This window comes from Neltuma alba, unplaced genomic scaffold (genome assembly GCF_004799145.2).
Source record: "Neltuma alba isolate B1F8T4 unplaced genomic scaffold, ASM479914v2 tig00010684_pilon, whole genome shotgun sequence".
NCBI lineage: Eukaryota > Viridiplantae > Streptophyta > Magnoliopsida > Fabales > Fabaceae > Neltuma > Neltuma alba.
Window position 1 is genome coordinate 169,334 of NW_021635524.1, and position 23,525 is coordinate 192,858.

At 33.6% G+C, this 23,525-nt stretch overlaps 2 protein-coding genes across 3 annotated transcripts; both read right to left on the reverse strand.

The window, feature by feature from the left end:
- Positions 1-699: 699 nt before the first annotated feature.
- On the reverse strand, positions 700-6,089 carry LOC114758297 (50S ribosomal protein L3-2, mitochondrial-like). 2 transcript variants are annotated; one of them, XM_028947328.1, is made up of 6 exons: positions 6,084-6,089; positions 3,881-4,289; positions 3,013-3,222; positions 2,080-2,184; positions 1,800-1,913; positions 700-1,175 (listed from the first exon to the last, which is right to left on the reverse strand). In XM_028947328.1, exons 2-6 carry the CDS (start codon positions 4,229-4,231, stop codon positions 1,002-1,004), a joined length of 954 nt encoding a protein of 317 aa, XP_028803161.1. In that variant the 5' UTR covers positions 4,232-4,289; positions 6,084-6,089; the 3' UTR covers positions 700-1,001. The 2 variants fall into 2 exon arrangements, with proteins under 2 accessions (XP_028803161.1, XP_028803160.1); XM_028947327.1 differs by lacking the exon at positions 6,084-6,089 and having other exon boundaries at positions 3,881-4,417.
- A 631-nt stretch (positions 6,090-6,720) lies between these two features.
- On the reverse strand, positions 6,721-7,765 carry LOC114758264 (uncharacterized). The gene is made up of 2 exons (XM_028947296.1): positions 7,751-7,765; positions 6,721-7,374 (listed from the first exon to the last, which is right to left on the reverse strand). The coding sequence occupies exons 1-2, from the start codon at positions 7,763-7,765 to the stop codon at positions 6,721-6,723; spliced, it is 669 nt and encodes a 222-aa protein (XP_028803129.1).
- Between the last annotated feature and the right edge of the window lie 15,760 nt (positions 7,766-23,525).

Below are 23,525 nucleotides of genomic sequence, written 5' to 3' on the forward strand. Positions count from 1 at the left end.
GTTGCAAACGTTTGTAACATATTTGATTGATTATAATTTGTTTTCTGGTCCAAAAAAAAGTATACATTTGTTTAAAAAATTAATTAAATTTTCATTTAATTTTTTATGTTTATATTAACTAAATTACTTAATGTTCTGTCCTAATATGATAAGATCATTAAACAAATAACTATTTGTAAAAATAAAAAATAAAATTCACATAAGGGGCCAAAAAACTTAAATTCTTCGAAATAGTTTTAACCAAAATTTAGGATTCAGTATTATAAAAAGTAAATTAGTAAATAAAAAATACTTGAACCCAAATTTTAATTAAACTTAACAGATGGACTTAAATATATGTTTTTAAAATAGAGAGAGAATCTGTGTAATTAGGACAAAATAGAAAGGAGGTTAAAGTATTTGACTCTATAAATATGTATTTCATTATTACAAATACAACCAAAATTTTGATCAATACCACTAAGAAACCACAAAAATAAACCTTAACTAATTCAACAATCAATTATTAATAACTATACTATATTGAAAACAAAAAGTATCACCATTAAATCCCACTTGAATTCTCTTCCTAAGTAAAGAGAGAGAGAAAACCTCATGAACATACAATCCCAGAACCTCGCCATAGCTGATTTTAGGCGCCTCATGAGAGCTTCGTCCCAACCAAAGGGACGCCCCTGAGCCATTTCAAATCCAAATCCATGGTTTCAAAAACCACTAAACGAATAAAATTGATAATGATGACAGCACCAAAGTCCCAACCATGACCTGATGTGCAAGGTTTCAAATAAGTTCCCACTTATTGTAGCAAAAAAAGGGTTAACCTTAAGATCGAGGAGGTGAAAGCTACTTCATGTACTAAAGTATCGATGATATAACCCCAGGAAAAAAAAAAAGGGGTCAAAATCATCCTCAAATAATTCCAGCAAAATCTCACAACCACAAAACAAATAAATCTAAAATAAATGAACCAGCTACTATACGGAAAAAAAGCTTCATGCGCTTTAGTCTGTAACCATAAATGGATCCACATCACCGAGGTCAGCAACCAGTGGCTCCAAGCTTGCTGAATCTTCATCTTCAGAAGCAAAGTAAGTTGGGAAGGGAAGAATTGATTCACTGGGTTTTTTATAGACGGCATCTTTGATGAAAACAAAGTTCCCTTCAGCTCCTGGTACCTGTTAAGAACACATAAAAATCAAACTCTGAGACCAGACAAGAAGCGTAGCTACAAAGTTTCCACTGATCTCACCCCAGAAAGAATAATCAGTTCTTTTTGGCACTCGGAAGATTTTACCAAAAAAGAGAACTTAGTGGACCAACATTAGTTGCATTGACTTTGCTACCAGTGGCGGTTATACTACGCAGAAGCTCTTAAAACACTAATCAAATGAGCAGTTAATTGAAATATTTAACCAAATGTCACACATGATCTTGAACTTGTTTTAAAATTCATGGATCATAACACCGCAATAACAACAAACAAGTGTTATCCCACTATTTCAGATCAACTCCATGGATAGCATTGTGTTCTATTGTACTACTATTAACAACCAACTCTTTGGATGAAATAAGGATCATAACATCGTCCACATTATTTCTAATTTCTCCATAAACTTCCCAATTGCATTACTCTACATGACAATTAGGTGGGGCTTTTTTTCCTTAATAAAATAAGGGTCAATGACAACTGTTCTAAAATAATAGTCCTTTCCCTTCAATTACAGTTACAATCCCACTATTTACATCTTACGGAAAAATGCATAGAAAATTAAAAAATAAGAAAAAATAAACAAAAATACCTGGCCTTGAACCCATATCATACTCCTCGCAGGTTCTATTTTGTAGACCCATACATTTTTCACTGTTCTCTGCTTCCCACCCATTCGTCCAGCCATCTTTCTACCTTTAAATACCTAAGAAGTAAACAGGAAAAAAAAAAATTACTGTATCAAAAAGAGAAATCTAGACAACAAAATGATTTGAAGAACCAAAATGAGCGATGCCTTGCGCTAGTTCCTACATACAAAATACAGCAAATGGTGTATTAAGAAGGACATAACATTCAGGAGTCGCACACACCTTTCCAGGAGCATCCCTTTGACCTGTGGAACCACCACTTCGATGAGATAATGATGCACCATGGGATGCTGGCATGCCCGCAAAACCATGCCTTTTCATGACACCCTGAAAAAGTGAATATAACGAAGATTTGTTATTCAAACAACTGAAAATTTTATACCATAAATTAGGTAACATCATTTTGTGAAGTCAAGACTGCTTCACACGCATGCAAGTACTGAACATGAAACAAAAGAAAAAAAAATTATCACAAGCATATGCACATGCAGCCCACAAATAAGTAAGTGCTTTTAGACTAAATTATAAAAACAAGACATACAATTTTGAGAAATGAGAAGATGAAAATATGGCCTTCAAGAAAGCATGCAATGAAACAAACTATATAAATGCACTGCTTGTAAAAGGCCAAATAGAATAATCTGTCGGCAAACCATGAACAATCTTCACAAAACTCCAGAAATCATAGAGATTAAAACAGTTGAACAAATAAATAATGTTATCTAAAAATGTACATCCATCTTTATCTGTTAAGTACTTGAGCTTATAAACACATGATTCTAACATCAACACCTTAAGCACATATTAAATTACAGTATTTGTTAGACATAACACCCCTAAACTACCACATTTGTTAACCCACTAAAGCAACAACTATGGCAGAGAACAATACAGTCATGGCATAGTTTGGCATTCAAAGCCTTATTTTATTTCTTTCAGTAAAATAAGATCATCCAATTTCATCCCACTGACACAATTGTTAGTAATATATATGCTTACAACCACTGAAAACCATGCATCTCTCTACCACCAGGAGGAAAATACAGTTATCACGCTCAAAGACATGCATAAGTGCATGCACCACACACAAACCAGTTTTAAAAAGGAAAAATATATTATAAGCGGAGTCTCACACAATGAAAATTGAAAACCCACCTGAAAACCTTTTCCTCTGGTGATTCCTGTCACATCAACATATTGACCAGGAACAAAATGGCGGACACCAATGGGCGTACCCACAGGAAGAAGTGCATCCTCTGTCACTGGAAACTCCCTAAGTTTCCTTTTCATTGGAACTCCTTGAGCTCTAAAATGACCAACTTCGGGCTTAGTCAGATGTTTTTCTTTCTTCTGTCCGCAACCAATCTAACTAGAAACACAGCATTAAGTAGGTCTATAATTAGATATACACAAAACCAAGCATGCTTAATAAGTGTTGTTTCTGAAACCAAGGAAATTTGTACTGAAGCAGAGAAATGAAACTAAAAACCAAAGTATGAAAGTGGCATTTGATTAAGCCAGCGCATAATTATCCATTTTTTTGTACATAAGCTTGGAGTTAAATTAAAGAGTCTGACAGTAGTTTGAACATAGTTACATTAATATTTAAGTAAACTAACAGCAGTTGGCATTGTATCAAAAGACAACACTCTAGATTGATCAATATTTGAGTTTTTAAACTAACGGAAGGCACAAAATAACCCACTAGTGAAAGTGAAGCAGCACCAATAACCTTATACGCAGGAAAGACATACAGAGAAAGAGGTTTCAAAAAGGAAGGATCTGTAAACCCCCCCCCCCCCAAAAAAAAAAAAAGTTCTTTAACAACTAAAATAGCTCGATTGCATATTTTGTCATAGGAATGTGGAGAGAAAAAAAAGAGTTCTTGCTTTTGCATTAATTGCAACATAGCATTTGGCCTGATGTTAGAAGGGGCTTCCCCTATCACTCCTAGATGAAAATAAAGCAGTCCCAACAAAAGCGATATATAGATTACAAGTTGTAACTGATAACAAGAACGCACCTGGAGGGAAAAAATATCTTCCTTCTCCGGGGTCTTGACCTGAGTCACAACATTGTCATCGACCCAGAGGATGGTGATGGGAACTCTCGCGCCCCATTTATTCCAAAGTGCAGTCATTCCACACTTGACAGCGATAACCCCAGTTCGTTTAGAACCTGGAGTCATCACCCTTGGCTTCGCTTCAACAATCCGAGCCTCCCTCGCACCCGAATCATCCAATAACTCCGAGCATAAGCCCCTCAAAAACTGGTGGGGCAGTGATGTCGGCGTTCCTGTCCCCGTCGATGTCGCAGTCGAGTTGCTGGTGAAAACACGCAGACGAGAAATGAGGCCTCTCGATAAGGCCATCATGGTCGAAATGCAGATTATGATGGAGCAAATAAGCAGATAAGATTTGCTTCCAGTCTTCCTAAACGCTTATAAACAGAGGCTGCGACGGCATAGCTTCATGACTGCTTCCATGACTGCAGCGTTTGGTTCGGGAAACGAGTCTGGACGAAGACAGCAACGGGTCTGAGTGTGAATTTCAGAGAGTAGGGTTTTAGGATGGGACAATGTGCTTGTTTGGCATCACTTATTTTGAGCTTATAAGTAGCTTATAAGCTATATAAACTCGATTGACATATAGGTCCGTTTGGATCAGCGATTGGAAAAGCAGTTTATAAAAAAAGTAGCTTATGGAAAAGTGAAGTTGGTAAAAATTAAATTGGATAAGCTGAATTGTGTTTGGATTGGAGTTCAGACAAGTTAGTTTACAAAAATGAGATTGGAAAAAGCTTGTTTGAATTATAGTTGAGTAAAAGTAATTTTGACTGAAAAATTACCAAAATGGACATGAGTTTTAATAAATAATGAAACATGATGAAAAATTGATTTAAGACAATACAATAAAATTAAAATAAAATAATATGAAGAAATAAAATTTAATGAGTGGATTAAATTATAAAATTTTTAAAAAATCAAAAAATATTTGAAATATAAAGTGAAACATGAAAAAAAAAAAGAATTGAGATAATCTAATGAAGAGGTGAAATTTAGAGTGAATTAAAATTGAAATCATAAAAAATATTAGGCAAATAAAAGAAAAACATAATTTGAACAGATAAAACTGTTTTGAACTCCAATTAGTAGTATTGCGACAAAGTGAAATGAAATAATAATATTACATAATTAATTAATTGATAAGCTATGGATAATTTGGTCTCTGATTGCATCACGGACGCGATTCATATGAGATGAAGACTGTGAATTGACATTTGAAGGTGATGGTTGACTAGCTGCAGTCTGATCATGTTCGCCAATTACATTATCATCTTCAACTTGTTGAAAATAGAAGTCAGAGCTTGAATGTCTCCTTATAAGGTTATGAATGGCCATTGTTGCACAAACCAAGTACACTTGTGTTTGGAAGTCGTAACTGCGCATATTTCGTAGGATTTGAAATCTATTCTTCCAGATGCCGAATGTTCTTTCCATTGTGCACCTTAAACTGGAATGATAATAATTGAAGGCTTCGTTACTATTTCGGAATCCTACTTGTCGTCGGAAGTCCAGAAGGTGGTAGCGCTCAGATCTGTATGGACCTAGATATCCATTTGGTGTTGGATATCCCGCATCAACCAAGTAATATTTTCCTAAAGATTCATAAAACAATTTCAGACGTTATGAAATGAATGAAAATATAAAATAATTAAAAACGTGCATGATTGGAACATATAAACATATACTTGGAGGTGGATGAGGGAAATTTAGAGATGAATTTGTAATAGCGCTGTCAAATATACGAGCATCATGTGCAGATCCCTCCCATCCTGCCAAGACAAAAGTGAAACACATATCCCAATCACATACAGCCATGACATTTTGTGATGGATTTCCCTTTCTGCCAATAAATCTATCTCGTTTTGCAGCGGGGACAACACACGGTATGTGAGTACCATCAATTGCTCTGATTGTGTCCTTAAAAAATGGATAATAACGTGGATTATTCTCAATTTTTCTATGAGTTCCATGAAATGTAGGATCTACAGGTCGAATAAGTTCACTTGATAGGCTAAGGCAAGCTTGTAGTACATTGTAAAAGTGCCTACTTACAGTTTTCCCTGAACGTTGAAATCGTTCCTGGATCATCCTATTACATTGTCCATGTGCAATCGTATTTAAAAACATCGCGACCACTTCTTCAATTCCTATGTACCTAGACTTTCTCAAACCATGTTCCTCCAATTTAGTACATAAGAGGTGAAAAACATGTTTATCCACTCTAAACATTTCAGGACATCGATCATCATGCCCATTCATAATGTCTTGTACCCATAAATTTCCTGTTTGCTCATTAGTTCTACAGGGTTGTTTAAACATATACATTTCACAGTAATGACCAACCAATGCACCTACTGCTTCATATTGTGTTAATTCCTCATTAATCATGGATAACCGTCTTGAATGGTCATCTTCATTCCACTGTGAATCATCATTCTAATCCCTCAAAGTATCTTCATTCCACAGTGAATCATCATTCCAATCCCTCAAAATATCTTCATTCCACTGTGAATCATCATTCCAATTAGCCATTTCTGGAGTTAACCCTGTAACTATAATAACAACAAAGTGTAAGCATTATAAGGACTACACTAAACCCATGTAAATAATTTTCACACTGCAAACAGAAAAACCAAACACATAGATGACAATTAGAAATTAGCATAAATATATTACATAGTCATTACTAAAGTTCCTACAACAAGTCACATCAGTTCAGGTTCAAACAGCAAACATTTCAAGTTAACAAGTGCAACAACTAAATCCTAAACTAAATCCTATTCTAGAGGTGCCTACTTCTATGTGTCCGGATCTTGTGCTGCCGATATTAACCAGGCCAACAACTTCCTTCTATCATGCATAAACCCCAAATAGGCTCGCCTAGCCCACCTCAACCGCGTAAGCATCTTGGCACATGCATAATATAGTTGATTGTCATCATTAAGCTCCTCAACGGTAGTCAAGTGTGCTAAAACCTTGTCAACTACTTGGGGATCTTCAACCAGTATTGCTGCTCGCTTGTCAGAAGCAGCTGCTATAACACTAAGACTATTAGAAATTTTAGTAGACGCTGAAACTTTTTTCTTCTTCTTTACATCAAACGTCTCACCCCTCTTCCTCTTTCCATAGCTTCTTGAGCCACTTGGTCCAATACTCGCAGGGGTGTTTAAGTTGCAACCGGCAAAGTCATCGGTGAATCCTGCACTGGTTGTTGGGTCAACTCCAAAATTTTCATCTTCACTGTCCCCTGACCCTTCCTGTTGGTCCAGGCCAACTCTATAAACATCCTCCTCCTCTTCTGTACCAGCCTGTGTCACAGGTGTCAACTGGGGCTGTAAGGCTGATGGTGCATACATATACTCTCCCGAAGCCACAACATCTTTGAATATTTTCTGCAACTCTGATGCAAACATCAACCCCTGATATCTAAATTTCTTGAAATTAGGGTCAACCTACATCATTAACATAATTAGGAAAAATCAAACAAAGTCGTAACGGATATTCAAAATTAAAACTCAACCAACGAAATAATTACCAGTAATTTTCATTGCCACCACTCATCGGAGGCCAAAATCCTATTTGTGGCCATATCATAACCAATCCCAGTCTCTCTAGACATCAGTTTATCCCACAATTTTCAATCTTTTCGCAATATATCAAATCTATTCTTCAATTGCCTTCTGTCATACATTCTCCTGCTCCTTTCTTGAAAGTTCTTTTCAATTTTTCCCCAACCAGGCCTTGTAAATGATGTTCCTTGTGCACTATTTGCTCGGCACAAACATCGATTAGAATCTTTGTCGTGTAAGGATCCCATGTCGCTTTTACCTTATCATTGTCCATTTCTTTATCCTTTTGATGGAAACAAAACTAACTGAATCAACCAAAACCCTAAATATGTAATAATGAAAGCCACATTATGCAATCACCAAACAAACATATATACTATTTTCTTAATATTATTGTAAATGCATTTGTTATCAAAACTCCAATTATTATTATGAAGTCGTCAAATATTAATTAACACATCATAATTGCAAAAACTGTTTTGCTTTCTTATTCAAAAACTCAGTTAATCAATTGTTTTTCTTATTGTTTGAAAAAAAATTGTTCATCTTTCAATTAGAACTGTCATATTTTAACAGAAACTTAATTAATAATGACTTATTTAATAGAAATTTAATTAGGAAAGACAATTCAGTAGTTAATTACGTTATTAAAAACCAGCATTATAAGGACTAAAAAATTGTTATCAAATTACTTTCTTCAATCTATTTCACATAAAACCACTGAATGATCAGTGTAACACTCTCATATACACTTCAATCTATTTCACATAAAAAATTGTTTTTTTTTGTACATTTTTCTTTCAAAATTCCAGGACCATTGCCACCGAATGATCAGTGTAACACTCTGATATATACATATACACAAGCTCATATGCACTTATACAATATCCAGAATGATCATCACGTTTTCACCACAAAAAAAAAAAGAATGATCATCACGTATACAAGCTCTACGTTCTGCTCCCCGTTAATTCACCTAAAACCACCAGCAAGCATAGCCACGCAACGTCGGAAAACCAGAAGGCAAACAATAAAACCACCGGCCCGCAGGAACAGAGGACCACAAAAACCACCGGCGAACAGAGGCTGGCCGACCATGAAAATAAAAACAACTACCGGCCAGAAACAGAGCACCGCAACAAACCAGACGGAAAAAATAATAAACCGAACAACGGCGACGGAGAACTCGACTTCCACCGGTGACAGCAAATCCAAGCAAGAATCAAACCAGAAAAGAAAGAAAAAATTTTACTCACCGAATGTTACAGATCAACCAAATCGAAGGCAACCAGAGATAGATCCCACCGTGTATCAGACTCGCAAGACAAGATCCACGCACAGCTTGAAACCACAGGCAGACAGCGGCGACCTCGGTTGCAGACGGCGGGACCAGCTCGGACTTGCAAGGAAGAAGCACCTCCAGCTGACCACGGACACCTCATACCCACGACTCGAAGCACACGACGATGACAACGCCACAGCTCACGGCGACCAGAGAGGGACCTTCAGCGGGGCGACCTTCAGCTCACGGCGTGCGACTCCTCGGTGAAAAAGACACGAGTTGTGAGACGGAAATGAAAATGGGAGAGGAAAAAAGGAACTGAGCATCTGACATGTAGGAACGAGCAAGAGAGAATCTCTTTTTTTTTTTTTTCCGCGAGAAGCTCTTCTGGGCTAAGCATAAGCTTCTTCCTTTAGCTTATGATTCTTGAGCGTTCCATCAGCCTTTTTTTCCATAAGCCCAATTGATTTTAAGTGAAACCAAACAGGTTCCTGTTGCAACCTAGCTTATTTTAAAATTTAAGCTCACTTTAAGCTCATAAAAAGTGAATCCAAACAGGCACAATGTGTATATTACTGCCTCCGCTCCCAATTACGGCCTCCGCTAGTTGTGCTATTTTGGTACGGCATTTTTGGCCCCTTGTTTGGAAATTTTTAAAGAGGGACCTCTCCTCTTGTTTGGCTGGATATTTTTTTAAAAGGAAGAGATTTTTATCTTTTATTAAAAAAAATAAGAGATAAAATTTTACATTACAAAATTAATCTAAATGAGATCATATCATTTCTTTTCTATTTTTAATTTTTATCGTCCTAATATAATATAATTGGGTGCTCACTTTGTGAGTCAATTTTTCTTGAATAACTAGCGGCTGTCAACTTGAGCTCAATCCAACTCGTTGTGTTTTAAAGCTGTGTGTATTATTGGATTTTTTTTTTTTCGCTTTCCATCTTATTCAGCTTCTTTATTCATGATGGGAATTGTTTTTCTTAATTTGTTTCATCTAATTGAACATTTTCCCATACGTGAAACGCTACATATACGGATGAATGGATTCATATAGTAATATCGTTTGTCTTTTTTGACTTTTGTCTTCTGGTTTTGGATCTTCAAAATCATTCCCGCAAGAGGTTTGGACCTATTTTTTTCTAATCCTTAGATAAAAAAATTCATTCTCTTCATAAAAAACAGGAGGTAGAACCAATAAAGATTTCTTTTCTGATTCATCCCTGGAGTTGAATACCTTTTGTGATGATAACCCTACTGCACTATTTTCTACTTATCTTAAAGCCAAGAAATAGTTTTGCTTTCTCTCTCCTTGCTTTGCAATGCTCCTTTAGCATGATTAATAAGGCGTGGCAACCGACTAAGATTGAAGGCTAAATATGATTAATCGGTGATATTAATGATGATATTGATAATTAAAACAAGAAAACATCTAAAAAGTGTTTTGGTTTTTAAATTTTCAAAAACATATCATTTTTTAAAACAACTAACTAAAAACAAATTATCAAATAAATTTGTTTATATTTTTATTTTTAAAAATAAAAAATTATTTCCAAAACAAAAAACACTAAACAAGCGCTTAGTCTTTGAAGCAGTGACGTGGTCATGACCAAGGATTGAAAAACATTGATTAAGAACAATAAATTTCACTTTAACAATACCATAAATATTTAATAAAAAATTAGTCACTACTGTTTATGATTCTTCTATTTGATCTTTTATATATTTCCATCATTATCATCTGATCTTTCAATTAAAATACTTGTTCTGACTCTGGTTAATTAAAAATGGTATTGGTTTCAAAATGTTGTTGTGTACAAAGGACAAAGGGACTATGGCAAATATGATGATTTTAATCAGACTTTTTTAATATGTATTTTCAGAATCATCCTGCATACCATTATGCTAGATTAGAGACCCAAAACAATAATGCTCTTTGCTATTATCCTTTTTATTTTCACATTAGTAAATTAATCTTATATTCCCGGCTTTAATAATTTGTAATTTTAATTCTTATGCAACTTTAATAATTTTTATTAAATTTGATGAATTGCATTATACATATTTATATCTTGATAGAATAGAAAATATAAAAAAAAAATTTTACAAGGTTAAAATAGTTAATTTTTTATTAGCTCCCCTCCCCTCCTCTTCTAAACCCAACAAGGTATCATTAAAATCTCTCCTTCTCTCTCTTTTTTATTAAAATCCCTCTCCTCCCTTTCCTTTCCATACCCTCCCTCTCTAGCTGCCTTTTTTAAGAACGGCTGATCACCCAAGAGGGGGAAAATTGAGTGTTAATTAAAATCAAAAACCTTTTCGCAATATAATGAAATTCATAAGAAATTTTGAGTATAAAAACAATGAATCAACATAAGCATAATCACAGTAGTAAAATAGTTTAGCTAGAAATATAAAGAGATAAGGGAAGAGAAGATGCAAACTGTGATTATCCTGGTTCGGTCCTCACTGACCTACGTCCAGTTCCCAGGCTCATCCTGAAATTTTCAACCCACCATCTCCCTCAAGTTCAACACGGGTACTTGAGAACCACTACAACCACAAGTTTGATCCAAGCACTTGTGACGTCACTTACAATCCTTAGACTAATCAGTCTATTCAACAACAACCTCACGCTAAGGTAATACTCCTTTTTACACATCGTAAGATATAATCTGATAATGATACGAAGATTGAATATTTTTTTCTCTCAAAAAAGTGATAGATGAATCCTAGGCACGTCTAGGAAACTCTCCTCTCTATCTTACGAATACATATGTCATAGTCTTTGAAGTACAAAGAAAGAGAGTTTTCTCTTGGAGCTCTAAATGAAAATATGTTGATTCAATATTTTAGCATTTAATGCTGTAAGCTCAGACTATCTTTTTTTTCTCGTTTTGAATGCTTTTCTATTTATAGATGATGTTGGGCATTTGACCATAGAGCATCTTCTTCTCGTTTGGCTCGAAGAATATGATCGTTGAAACTAGCCATTGGAAGCTTCTGACAAAAGTTGATTCTTCACATCATAAATTCATTGTAGCTCTTTATCTGAAATAATCTTCCTCAAATCAAGTGATAAAGATCTAATAATCTTAAAAACAATAAGGTGAAAAACATGGCATCAATCATCAGATATTCAGATACTTAAAAAGTAAAATGAACTTACATGATCAATGTCTTGATCGATAAAGCTTTAATCGATCAAGTTATTGATTAATTAGAAGGAAAAAGTTTGAATCAGACATGTATATTTATTGATTAAGTTATGGATCAACAGCTCATCAAACATGTGATCGATAAATAGTGAGATATCAATATAGAAGATTATATAAGAGTAAGACTTTGATGTCATTTATGTCTTTGAATCCTTTTAAAAGAGAATTAAGACTTACAAGAAGGCTGAGAAAAGCTTGAAGATAAATATTCAAAAGAATCTGAAGATCACCATGAGTGGTTGTTACGAAATGAACTGGTTCAGTGATCGATCATGTTATCGATAAAGCTAAATATGAGGGAAATAGATTTTGAACATCATTGATCAAACACTTTATCGATAAATGAATAATAGATAAATTGATCGATAAAAGGTTTTAAAACAGATTTTCTCAGATAAGTTACAGAATATTTGATAATCGAGTAAATGATCGATTAAAGCTTAATCGATTAAGTGATTGATAAAATATCATAGAAAAACTTAGTTTAAACAGGTTAGGAAAAAGGCTTGATCAATCACGTTATGTGAAAACAGAAGTTTCAGAAGTTTGGATGATCGATTATTTGATCGATAACTCAATGGTCAATCAGGTGATCCAAAAATGACTTAGAACATTTTAGTGCAGTGATACGATGATGATCAATCATTTGATCAATAAACCAATGATCAATCAATTTGATCGATTAAGGATCCTGACAACATATCTAATAGAGTAAAAATATTGATAAACCAGTAAGTTAATAAGCAATGTCAGAACAAGTTATCGATTAATTACTAATCAATAAAGTGATCGATAAATGAAATTAACCAAATACTAAGTGAGTATGAAGACATTACCATTTATCTGTGCTTTCATCGATAACACGTTGATCGATCATATGATCGATAAAATCTTACCAGAAGTGTACAGATTTTTCTGACTGCTGATCGAACAGTTGATTGTCGATTAATTGATCGATAATTTGCTCAAGTTTCTATATAACTCAGTGTTAACAATAATCGATTAACTCATAAAATTTGAATTATCAATTAGTTTATCGATCAATCCTACTGCTAACTTACTAGCAAATAGTGACAATTTATCTGATATAAGATCGATTAACCTTTGATCCATCAGGTGATAAATCACATAGTAAACCAAACTTATTTAAATTGTTATCATTAAAACCTTAAATCTAACACCCTTCTCTTTTCTCACCTCCTATTCTCTTCATTAAATCTCTCCTCCCCCTCCCCTCCCTCCCCTCTTCCCTCCATCGAGCCAAACACAGTATTAATATAAATCTCGTTTGACTTTTATTTCAACCCTAAATATAACAATCCAATTCATTTTATCTCTCACATTTATTTATTTTTTTCAAAATCATCCTTCTAATAATGATAGTTCTAGCCAATAAATTTAATTAGTAAAGATATTTTAGAAAAAACAACACCTATTTATTACAACTAATTAACTTAATTTATTTCCTTAATCTCCTCAAATTAGTCAACTAGCTCTTATATTTAAAATCGGAAAGTATAAGACATCTCTTATAATTAGGACTGGAGGTAGCATATCAATAATTCAGTATATACACACACTATATAATGGAAAGCATATATTTTTCTCCCAACTAAATTTAAGTATATTAAAATTAATTAGATTACAGGGAAAATTAATAGATTTATCTTTTAAAATTCATAAAATTATTTTATTATGTATAAGTGAGATAACATGTTTTTGAAATTTAAAAATTATAAAATAGTAATTCTAATAAAAATGTTAAGAAGAAGGACAAATAAATATGAGAAAATCTCCCCAAAAAAAGTTTAAATTACTAATTTAAATAAAAATTTCTCCAAAATGTGTTATTATTTGCAAGTTTAGTGTTATCAAAACTAATTAAAATGTTGGAATTAAACCTAATTTAGGATTTGGTAATTTCAAACTTCTTTTTGTAAAATTCTTGCAATAAATATCATTTGAAATTCCAAAGTTTAAAATGGTGACACCAATTTCTAAAATCCTAAATTAATATACATGATCAAATTGAAGTTTTGAAATGTTAGTAATTTCATACAATTAAACCCATATTTTATGATTAAAAAAAATCAATCAAGTAATTTCATGACACAGGTCCAAAGCTTGTGCATATTGTCTTCACATTGCAAAGCTTGGCAAAGGAGGACCATTAAGTTACTTGGTTGGAAAAATCTTCCTCTATCGGATCTCATTTGTAAATTTCTATTGTTGTGATGTTGAGTTGTGCACTTGTGGTGGTTTGTGAGTAAAGAGCTTTTGGTTATGGTTTGATGTAAATGATAAAACCTTTTGTTGAAAATAGTTAAATGGGTAGGTTAGGTTTAGGGGTGTATAAACCTTTGTTGAAAATAGTTAAATGGGTAGGTTAGGTTTAAGGGTGTTCAAATTGTCCCGTCCCGATGGTCCGTCCCAATCCCGATGACGATGAGACGGGACAAAACAATTTTCCGATACAGGACAAAATAGTGGACAGGACGAGACGGGACATGGGCGAGATTATCCCGTTCGGGGTATATAATTTTAAAAAAATTTGCAAATATTTTGACAAATTAACAAAACCACTCCCTTGTCCTGTTTTCTAATACCATTGGAGCTCCCCAGTGATGGCTTCTACTCCTACAGATCTCCCTCTCGTCTTGGCCTCTCATGCCACGCGATCCAGCTACTCTCGTCACTGTCTATTGCCAGCTCGTGCTCTGTCTCTCGGCAAGATCGCCGATTAATTCCCGTCGTTTTCTCTCCCTGCGCCAGCTCTACTTCATGCAGGGACGCAGATGCTACAGTCCAATAATAGCTTTTATTTTCAAAGCAGACTGTCTCCTGAGTCCATCTCCTTCTTGGCCTTTCGCTCTCCAAAATACTCATCATTGTCGTCCTATTCTCGCCAACTCAAAGCTTCGTGAGACTCTCCCCCACCGGTGTCGAGATCGACTGGTCAAATTGATAATCCTTCTTGAGCCTTCACTCTACACTCTACTGCTGCTCTAGACATTGCGTTGCATGAAAGCCTTGGCTCCTGCGAGTCGCATTTGCTGGTCTCTCTCCCTTTGTCAGTCTCTCTCCCTCTGCCATCTCGCGTCGAAGCTCATCCCCGTCTAATGTAAAGAGGGTTTTTTTTTTATATATATACAAGGTAAAGAGGCATTTTTGTTACATTCAAAACCTGACCATTATGAGGCCTAAAATTAATTATTATAGACTTTTAAGGCCCAAAAAAACAAGAAACGAAGTCATAGGCCCAATGAAAAAATAAATACAGTCCAAACTAGGGGGAAGAGGGACGGGATAGGGACTCGTCGGGACCGGGACGGGACGGGACGAGACATGGGACAAACCGATGTATGTATTTGGGCTATGGCTATTGGTTATGGAGTTTAGAATGACTCTCCATGTGTATTTGTTGATTGTGTTTCAGAGTGAAAGTTGAGTAATGAGCAATGTATACTTACATGAAGGGATAGAAAATAATATTATGATAGACTATATTGTTCATATTTATTTAAGCTGAAAGTGCTAACACACTAATTTGAAGTTGTTCATACAGGATGCGTGGTTATTTTTTTGCGTAGAAGGTGACCATTTTGATTAGGGATAGACGAGTTAATGAATGACGATTTGTTTATTGCAAGTTGATATGAGAAAGGACATATATATCTGCAAAAGAAGTATTTTATTATTTTCATGTAGGGGATATTTATAAAGAATGTTGAAAGAATATAATAAAAAAATGAGTTTTCATAATACAAAATTACTATTTCCCTAGATAACTGGAATTTGCGAATTTATAATAAAAATGAGTTTTCACAACATAAAATTACAATTTTCTAGATAATTAGAATTCGCAAATTTGCAACATAAATACAAATTTTCACAACATCAGTTATCATTTATCTGTATAACTTACTTTAATATCACCCATTATGTTGTAACCCACCTACGTTCCCTCTCATTCCTAACTCAACAAGCTTCTTCAACACCTTATCACATAACCTCTTCACCCATTTTACCTATTTTTCAGCAATTATAGACCCCCAATGTTTAACAACTTAAAATAAGAGGATGACAACTTCTAAAATCAAAGACATGTTCAGATTTTCCCTCACTGACCAAGCATTTCCAACTACTTACCCATTCATTCAAATACCCATTTTCACACACCATTCACATATTACAAACCACAAGTGCTTAACAGGTAAGATGAATAATTTGATAATTTCTAAAAGAAAATTACAAATTTTATCTCACACAGCAAGCAATCCTAACTTATTGAACCAATGATGTCACTGTTGCCATAACACTGTATGGCAAAGTCACGCTATTTCACACTTCTAGCAACACTAACAATGACTTGGAGAGATGGTGGAGGGACACGACTTCAGAATAATCATCAGCCACTGCATTTTTTTGTCAGCTCGTGCCGCTAGAACAGTTTCCATTCACTGCATGTGCCACCTTCTTCTCTTTTTTTCTTTTTTTTGGGTGATAACCTTCTTTTTTTCTTCAACAACAAAATTATTCTTTCTTTTTCAGGGCATTTTAGTCTTTTGTCTTGACAAATTAATTTCAATTTACTGTTATAAGGATACAGTGACATTTTAGAATTTTTTAGGGGCATTTGAATACTAAATGTCTATTGAGGAGTTAAGTGAAATTTTTCCCTTGTTTTCTTTTTTTTTTTTCCGTTCTCTTTTATAATATTCCCTTTTTTTTTGTAAGGAAAACCCCATTATAATATTCCATTTTAATTTATTTTTTATGATTTCTCTACTCTTATAAAAAAATTTCAAGACTCTTGTGAAATTTAAAAAGGAATAATCTAAATTTATGTATTTTTCCCAATAAAATTTTCATAAATTAAAATAATTATAATATTTTAATTTGAAATAATTTGGTTTCAACGCGCAAAACCTTATTGATTCCCTTATTTTTCATAGAATTATAGCTTGGATTAGGCCCTTAAAATTTAACCATTTTGAATAAATTTCAATTATTTAGATAATTACATGTTAAATTTCAATTATTATGAAATAATCATATCCCAATATTACTTAAATTAATTCTATGAATAAGAATTTGAGATATTACAATTGTCTTATTCTCCTTTTTTCCTCCATGGAACATCCTAGGTTTTATTTTTCCAAAGTCTAAGAGACTATCAATTAAATCCAAATGAAAAAAAAACGAAATTAGGTTTGAGGGAAAAAAATAGTAGGGGGGACAAAAAAGAGTAGAAGACGAGTAAAGCAAATAAAAACACCCAAATTTAAAATTTTAAAAAAGTATATGGAAAAAAAAATTCCACCAAAGAAATCTCACATTATTTTTAAAAGATAAGGAGATAGGGGCCTAACAGCCTATAAAAAAAAAAAAGAAAGTAACATGGTAGAATTGAACGTTCATTTTGGACGGTATCAAAACTAAAGTTGTGGGCCCTTCATGCTTTTTTAAGATCTAGAAGAGACGCAGAGCTTAAAAATACCTAGATAAGTCCCCTTAACTTAATTCTTAACTTAGCATCAAATCATGGGTTTTTAAGATTTTAATAAAATATTTATTTTATGTTTTGTGAGTGGTAGCAAATTATAAAAACATTTTATAAATATTTATCAGAGAAATAAGCTCAACATACAAAACGATGCATGACAAGCATGCATACAAATTTTAATACTAACTCACTCTTAATAAGGGACTTATAAACTTAAAAATACATAAAATGATTTTATGATATAAAAAAAAATATTAATAAAATTTTGGTTTCTCAAGTTTGCTCTTGGTCCTATAAGTTTTAAATCATAAATTTTAGTTCCTCGAGTTTCTCTTCATTTAAAGTATTAGTCTCAATAATTTTTTAAAAACCTAGATCATTTTACCCCTCGAGACTTATGAATTGAAATTTAAGGGATCAAAACCAAAATAAGAGCGAACTTAAAAACCAAATATTATATTAATCCTAAAATGATAATGTTAATATTTAGTAATGTTATACTTCCTTAATATTTCTTAATAATTATTAGGTTGTCATATACAAAGTTAGAGCTCTTCAAAAATAAATTATTGTATACATTAATAATCATTTTTAATTTATGAAATATACTACTTATATGGTAAATAAGTATTATTTGTGAACATAGAAATTCCTTTGTTCGCCGCAACGTAAATATGGTTTAGGTGTGACTTTAGGCACTCTTATTTCAAACAAGCAGATAGGCAATGGCTTCGTGTGGTTGAGCCTCCTAATTTTAATACTGATTGCGGTAAATTGATGGCGGCTTGGGGCTTTTTGAGCTAAATGCTGCAAACAGTAAAAAAAAAAACCAAAATACTACATATTCAAAACTATTTACCGAAATACTGTAGTAAAAGCCGTTCTTCACAAGCTCGAGTTTAACGTAACACACAATTCGTTCTTTCCAAGCTCCAGTTTTGCATCCTAACTGTTTTTCTAATAATTTTTTATAAAGTAGATAGCAGGCTAGCCTGCCACTTACTCCATCCCATTCTCTCCTTACAAATCCCCACGTCACTTTTTTTTTCATCCCACTGCTGTCCACACTCCCCTTCAGCCCCTTCCCCTCCTCCCTTAATAATTTTATTCACCGCGCACACATTCACAAAATATTCAGCTAAATCTTTTAAATAATTTCCAAAATTTTAATATATGTCTTTATTTAGTAATTTACTAAATAAATATATTTTTATACTAAAATAAAAATAATTACTTTTAAACTAATTAATTATTAAAAATAATTTTTTTTGTCAGCATAAAAACTAAAAATTTGATAAGTAGAAATATTTAATATTTTAAATGTGTAAGATATATACATATTTTTTAATTATATCCTTATTTGTAAATTGTCTTTTCACATTTAACCCTATTAAAATTAGTTTAAAATAATATATATGTTAGAAATATACTTTTATTTTCAAATATGCTATTATAATAAATAAGAAAAAGGATAAAAAAATGTGTGGAAAAATATAATAAGAGAAAAATAATTAAACACGAGATTAGAAAAATACATTAAATATTAAGACAAACCCACATTAAAATTTATAAAATAGAACATACCTCTTTCTAAATTTAAAGCTTATAAATAGGACGAGAGAGGATATTTCTCACTAGGATCCCTCTTCAATAATTTCTTTTTATTATCTCCCATGTAAAAAATTTTTCCTTATTATGTTACTAGCATCTCTCTGCAATAAATTTCTTCTTATTATGTCTTACTAGTATCTCTCTTCAATAAGTTTCTTTTTTATTATCTCTCATGTATTTTTTTTAACAAATAAAGATATAATTAAAATATATATATCTTACATATTTAAAATATTAAATATTTCTACTTATCAAAATTTTAGTTCTTATGCTGGCAAAAAAAATAGCTCTAATAATTAATTAGTTTAAAAGTAATTATTTTTATTTTAGTATAAAAATATATTTATTTAGTAAATTACTATATAAAGAAATATATTAAAATTTTGGAAATTATTTAAAATATTCAGCTGAATATTTTGTGAATATGTGTGCAGTGAATAAAATTATAAAGGGAGGAGGGGAGGGGGCTGAAGGGAAGTGTGAACAGGATGGGATCAAGAACAAATAACATGGGGATTTGCAAGGAGAAAATGGGATGGAGTAGGTGGCAGGCTACTTTATAAAAAAATTATTTAAAAAAACAATTAGGATGCAAAACTCAAGCTTAGAAAGAACGAGTTGTGTGTTAAGTTAAACTCGAACTTGTGAGGAACGACTTTGACTGCAATATTTCGGTAAATAGTTTTGAACATGTAGTATTTTGGCATTATTTTTTACTGTTTCCAGCAATTAGCTCAAAAAGCTGCGGCTAGGAAATTTTTTGGGCTAGTGCTTTTGAAAGGAAACAGCGGATTTTATTTCAAAGGGTTCTCGAGCATCTTAATGATGACAATGATGATGATGATCATAATAAAATAAGCCAACTATTCATGAATACTATATGCATGTTGTTGCATTTTTGGGCTTAGATCTACCCTTATGGGCGGGACTATTTGACTGGATATTAAGAGAATATACTGATCAAATATCCAAGTAAGATTATGATATATTTGACTCAGTCAAACATCCTGAATCAAATCCAATCGGTTACGATATAAATTTAATTAATTTATATTATATATGAATTTAATTAATTTATATTGTATAGATTAAATATACATAGTAGAAATATATATGTTTAGAATTAATTGTAATTGATTGTGGAGTTTAATTCAAATATCATGATATTATGAGATAAATATATATTTGAATATCCAAATTCAAAATCAAATTGATGGGCTTAGTGGATATTTTGGCTTCTCAAAATACCATTGGCAAAAGTTATAAATAGAGGATTCCACCCATCAGTTCAACTCACTCCATTAGTTGTTCTTTCCTACTATCCCTCTCTCTCTCTTATTCTTTCTTGTAAGAAGGTGCTCTGCTGTTCACTCAAAAGCTTAAACTTTTATAGTCTAACTTATAACGTGAGCTCAGAAGATCTGACTGACCCAACCTAAGATCTGACCTGGTACGTTTCCTTATCCATTCTCTATTTAGTTTGACATTGGCATTAGAGCCTGCTGATCTTAAGGCTTAAGATACATACATACATATGTGTGCGTGTGTGTAAGTGTATATTGCTTGGGCTCTGCGTTTTTTTTTCCGAATATTCTGTTGTGTTCTCCGTGCATCATTTTTCGAATGTTGATATACTTAAGTATTGAATTCCAAAACGCACTCTAATTTCATATTTGAAGCATGTAAATCTATCTATAATACGATAAAGTTTCAAAAACATGATGAAAAGTCATTTTCACAAGCTCCGTCTGTCGGCCATGTATAACCGAATGTTGGGTCTTTAAAAATGAGGTTTTTTTTAAGAAAATGAACCCATAGAATTATAGAACTCAAAAAGATGATTTCATAGAAACCTAAAATACGTAAGACGTAGCTCGAAGGTGTAAGATATGGGGGCTTGAAGTCGGCGGGTCACGACAGACCTGTCGGAGCTCCGGCTGGGTCTAGGGCGACCTGGCTGGAGATCAGGAACGACCTGACGAGCCCAAAACGGCATCATTTTAGGCTGGCCAGGATGCAGTGTTTCACTTAAGTGGAACCCTGCATTTCGGGTCTGTTTGACCTAGAACCTCTATAGAGTCGGGTCGGTCCCCCCAAAAAAATTCAAAAACATAAATAAATATTTCTTCAAAAAAAAATTTGGAAACACGCCATGTGGGTGCGTAAGGCTCACCCAGGGCCCTTTAGGTCATAATAAGCACATATTGGGACTCCTTAAGATGTGAGGTATCAAATAGAGTGGGTCTGATAACAGAGAAAAGCTGCCATGGTGGCGCATGGCAGCTTGAGAGTGGGCTAGTGGCTACTCTCTCCTTCAGTTTTTAAAAAAAAAATTTTTGGAACATTTCTAGGGGCACATGGAAGCTTGTTTTTGGACACTGTTTTGCTTGAAATATTCCTAAAATCATGAGCTACAAGTTGATATATTATGTGCTTACTTTTAGTGACATTTTTTTTGTACGAACAATTGCAAATAAATATTTTTTTTATTTTTCTTTTCTTTTAACTTAAATTTTTTTATTTGGGTTTAGGATATTGCAATATCATATTCTAACCCCTCTTTTAAAATATATCCAAGTTATTCTCCTCTTTCTGATGCTCCAAAGTTTTCAAATAATTATGCCGAGGAAAGTACTAATACAAGAAAAACGCCTCAATCACGAGTGAGCTCTAATGTACCTGAGGGAAGTAATGGTAAAAAGAAATGTATTTCTGACCAACAAAAGGAAAAAGTTTACAGACCTAAGGACATAAATCTAGTTGAACAAATGCAGAAAAACATGCTGATGAATACAAGCATAAAAAATGTCTATCTTCGAAATTAAGCTATTATGCTAAACAAATTACCAATGAGCAAGATGTACTCTTTTTTTCAAACATCGTAATCCAATATAGAGAGGAACTGGCAAGGAGAGGACACATATTTAGCAAAGGATTTTCCAAACAAAGTCTTTGTAGATGCTAAAAAGACGTGAAAGAGAGTTTGAGAGAACCCATGATAAAATACATCATGAACGAATGAGTTTTTGTTCATCTTTATTTTTTCTTTCTTTTTTTTTTGGTTTATGTTTATTCTTTAAGACTTTATTTTTGGGTTATCTAAATCTTTGTAAACATTTATGCTTCCTTAATAAATTTTTTTTTATAAATGCTTTATTTGAGTGGGAGTTTCATAAGGAAAACTCAAATTGGGGATATGTTCAAGGAAAGTCAAAGATAGGAAAGGTGAGAGGCAAACCAGAAGTAATGGGATGGGAGTCAACCTAGTTGTCCCATGATCATGAAAATGGCAAGACTCTTACCCGGACGATCTATGACCTACTTGAATAACATGTATGTTGCATACCATACTAAAATCTATTATTGTCTATATGATAGCACGATGTCTCAAAGAGAAATCAAGTCCATCATAGCTGACCTTGTAAGAGGTGACAAGCTAAACGAAGACAATTATAGCAAGTGACATCGTAAGATATCACATGTCCTCAAAGAACAAGAAGTCACTGATGTGTCGACAACTTTTCTTCTAGAGCCTGAGGCAAATGCATCACGAAAGGATCAAGATGGCTACGTGGCCTGGAAAAGAAGGGACACTATGCCAGAATTACCATGCTAAGTGCCAAGACTAATGATGTGTTGGTGCAATTCGAAACACATCCTTCTGCCTCTACGGTGTGGGTGGCACTGAAATCTGAATTTGACGGTACTTCTGCTGTAAGGCTTAGAAGACTCACTGTCAAACTTGACAATTTCAAGCTGGGTCCTGATACTCCTAAAGGCATTACCTAAGGGCAATGCAGAACTTGATCAGGGAGTTTAAGGAAGCTGGAGGCACCTTATCTGATGAGCAACAGGTTAAAGCTGTCATGAGATCTCTCCCAGCCAGTTGGGACACCCTGAAGCATACCATTACTCATAACAAGAGTAAAAAAACCTTTGATGATGTAGCTCGCCACCTCCAACTGAAGGATGACTAAATGGAGACTATGAAATCTATCAATAAGGCATATTTAACTGAAGGAAAGGGACGATTAACCTCCTGAAACCAGTCCAAGAAAAGCAAAGGCTTTCAAAATAAAAAAGGCGGCCCTAAAATGAAGAAGGGAAAGAATTCCTTCAAGAAAGGCAAGAAATCTACAAAGAAGCGAAACATAGCAACCATCAAATGATATGCTTGCCAACAGAATGGGCATTATGCCAAGGACTACCCTGAGCAGAAAAAGGTATTGGATCTAGATTCAATACATTTCTCTTATGTTTCTAGCACTGCGTTTATTGCTGAAACTAATCCTATTTGGATTATAGACTCAGGGGCTACAAACCACATGAGCTAGGATTGTGGCAACTTCACAGAATTTCGTCTGTTACCAACAAGAAGTAGATGGCTTTATGTTAGGAACAACACGAGAGTAGA

Bases quoted from the DNA above. Each gene is read 5' to 3' on its own strand.
- LOC114758297 (XM_028947328.1), bottom strand. From the start codon at position 4,231: ATGATGGCCTTATCGAGAGGCCTCATTTCTCGTCTGCGTGTTTTCACC. The intron at 1,914-2,079 runs GTGTGTGCGACT...TTTACTTCTTAG, and splicing joins AAAGGGATGCTCCTGGAAAG to GTATTTAAAGGTAGAAAGAT. The intron at 1,176-1,799 runs GTATTTTTGTTT...TGTTCTTAACAG, and splicing joins TGATATGGGTTCAAGGCCAG to GTACCAGGAGCTGAAGGGAA.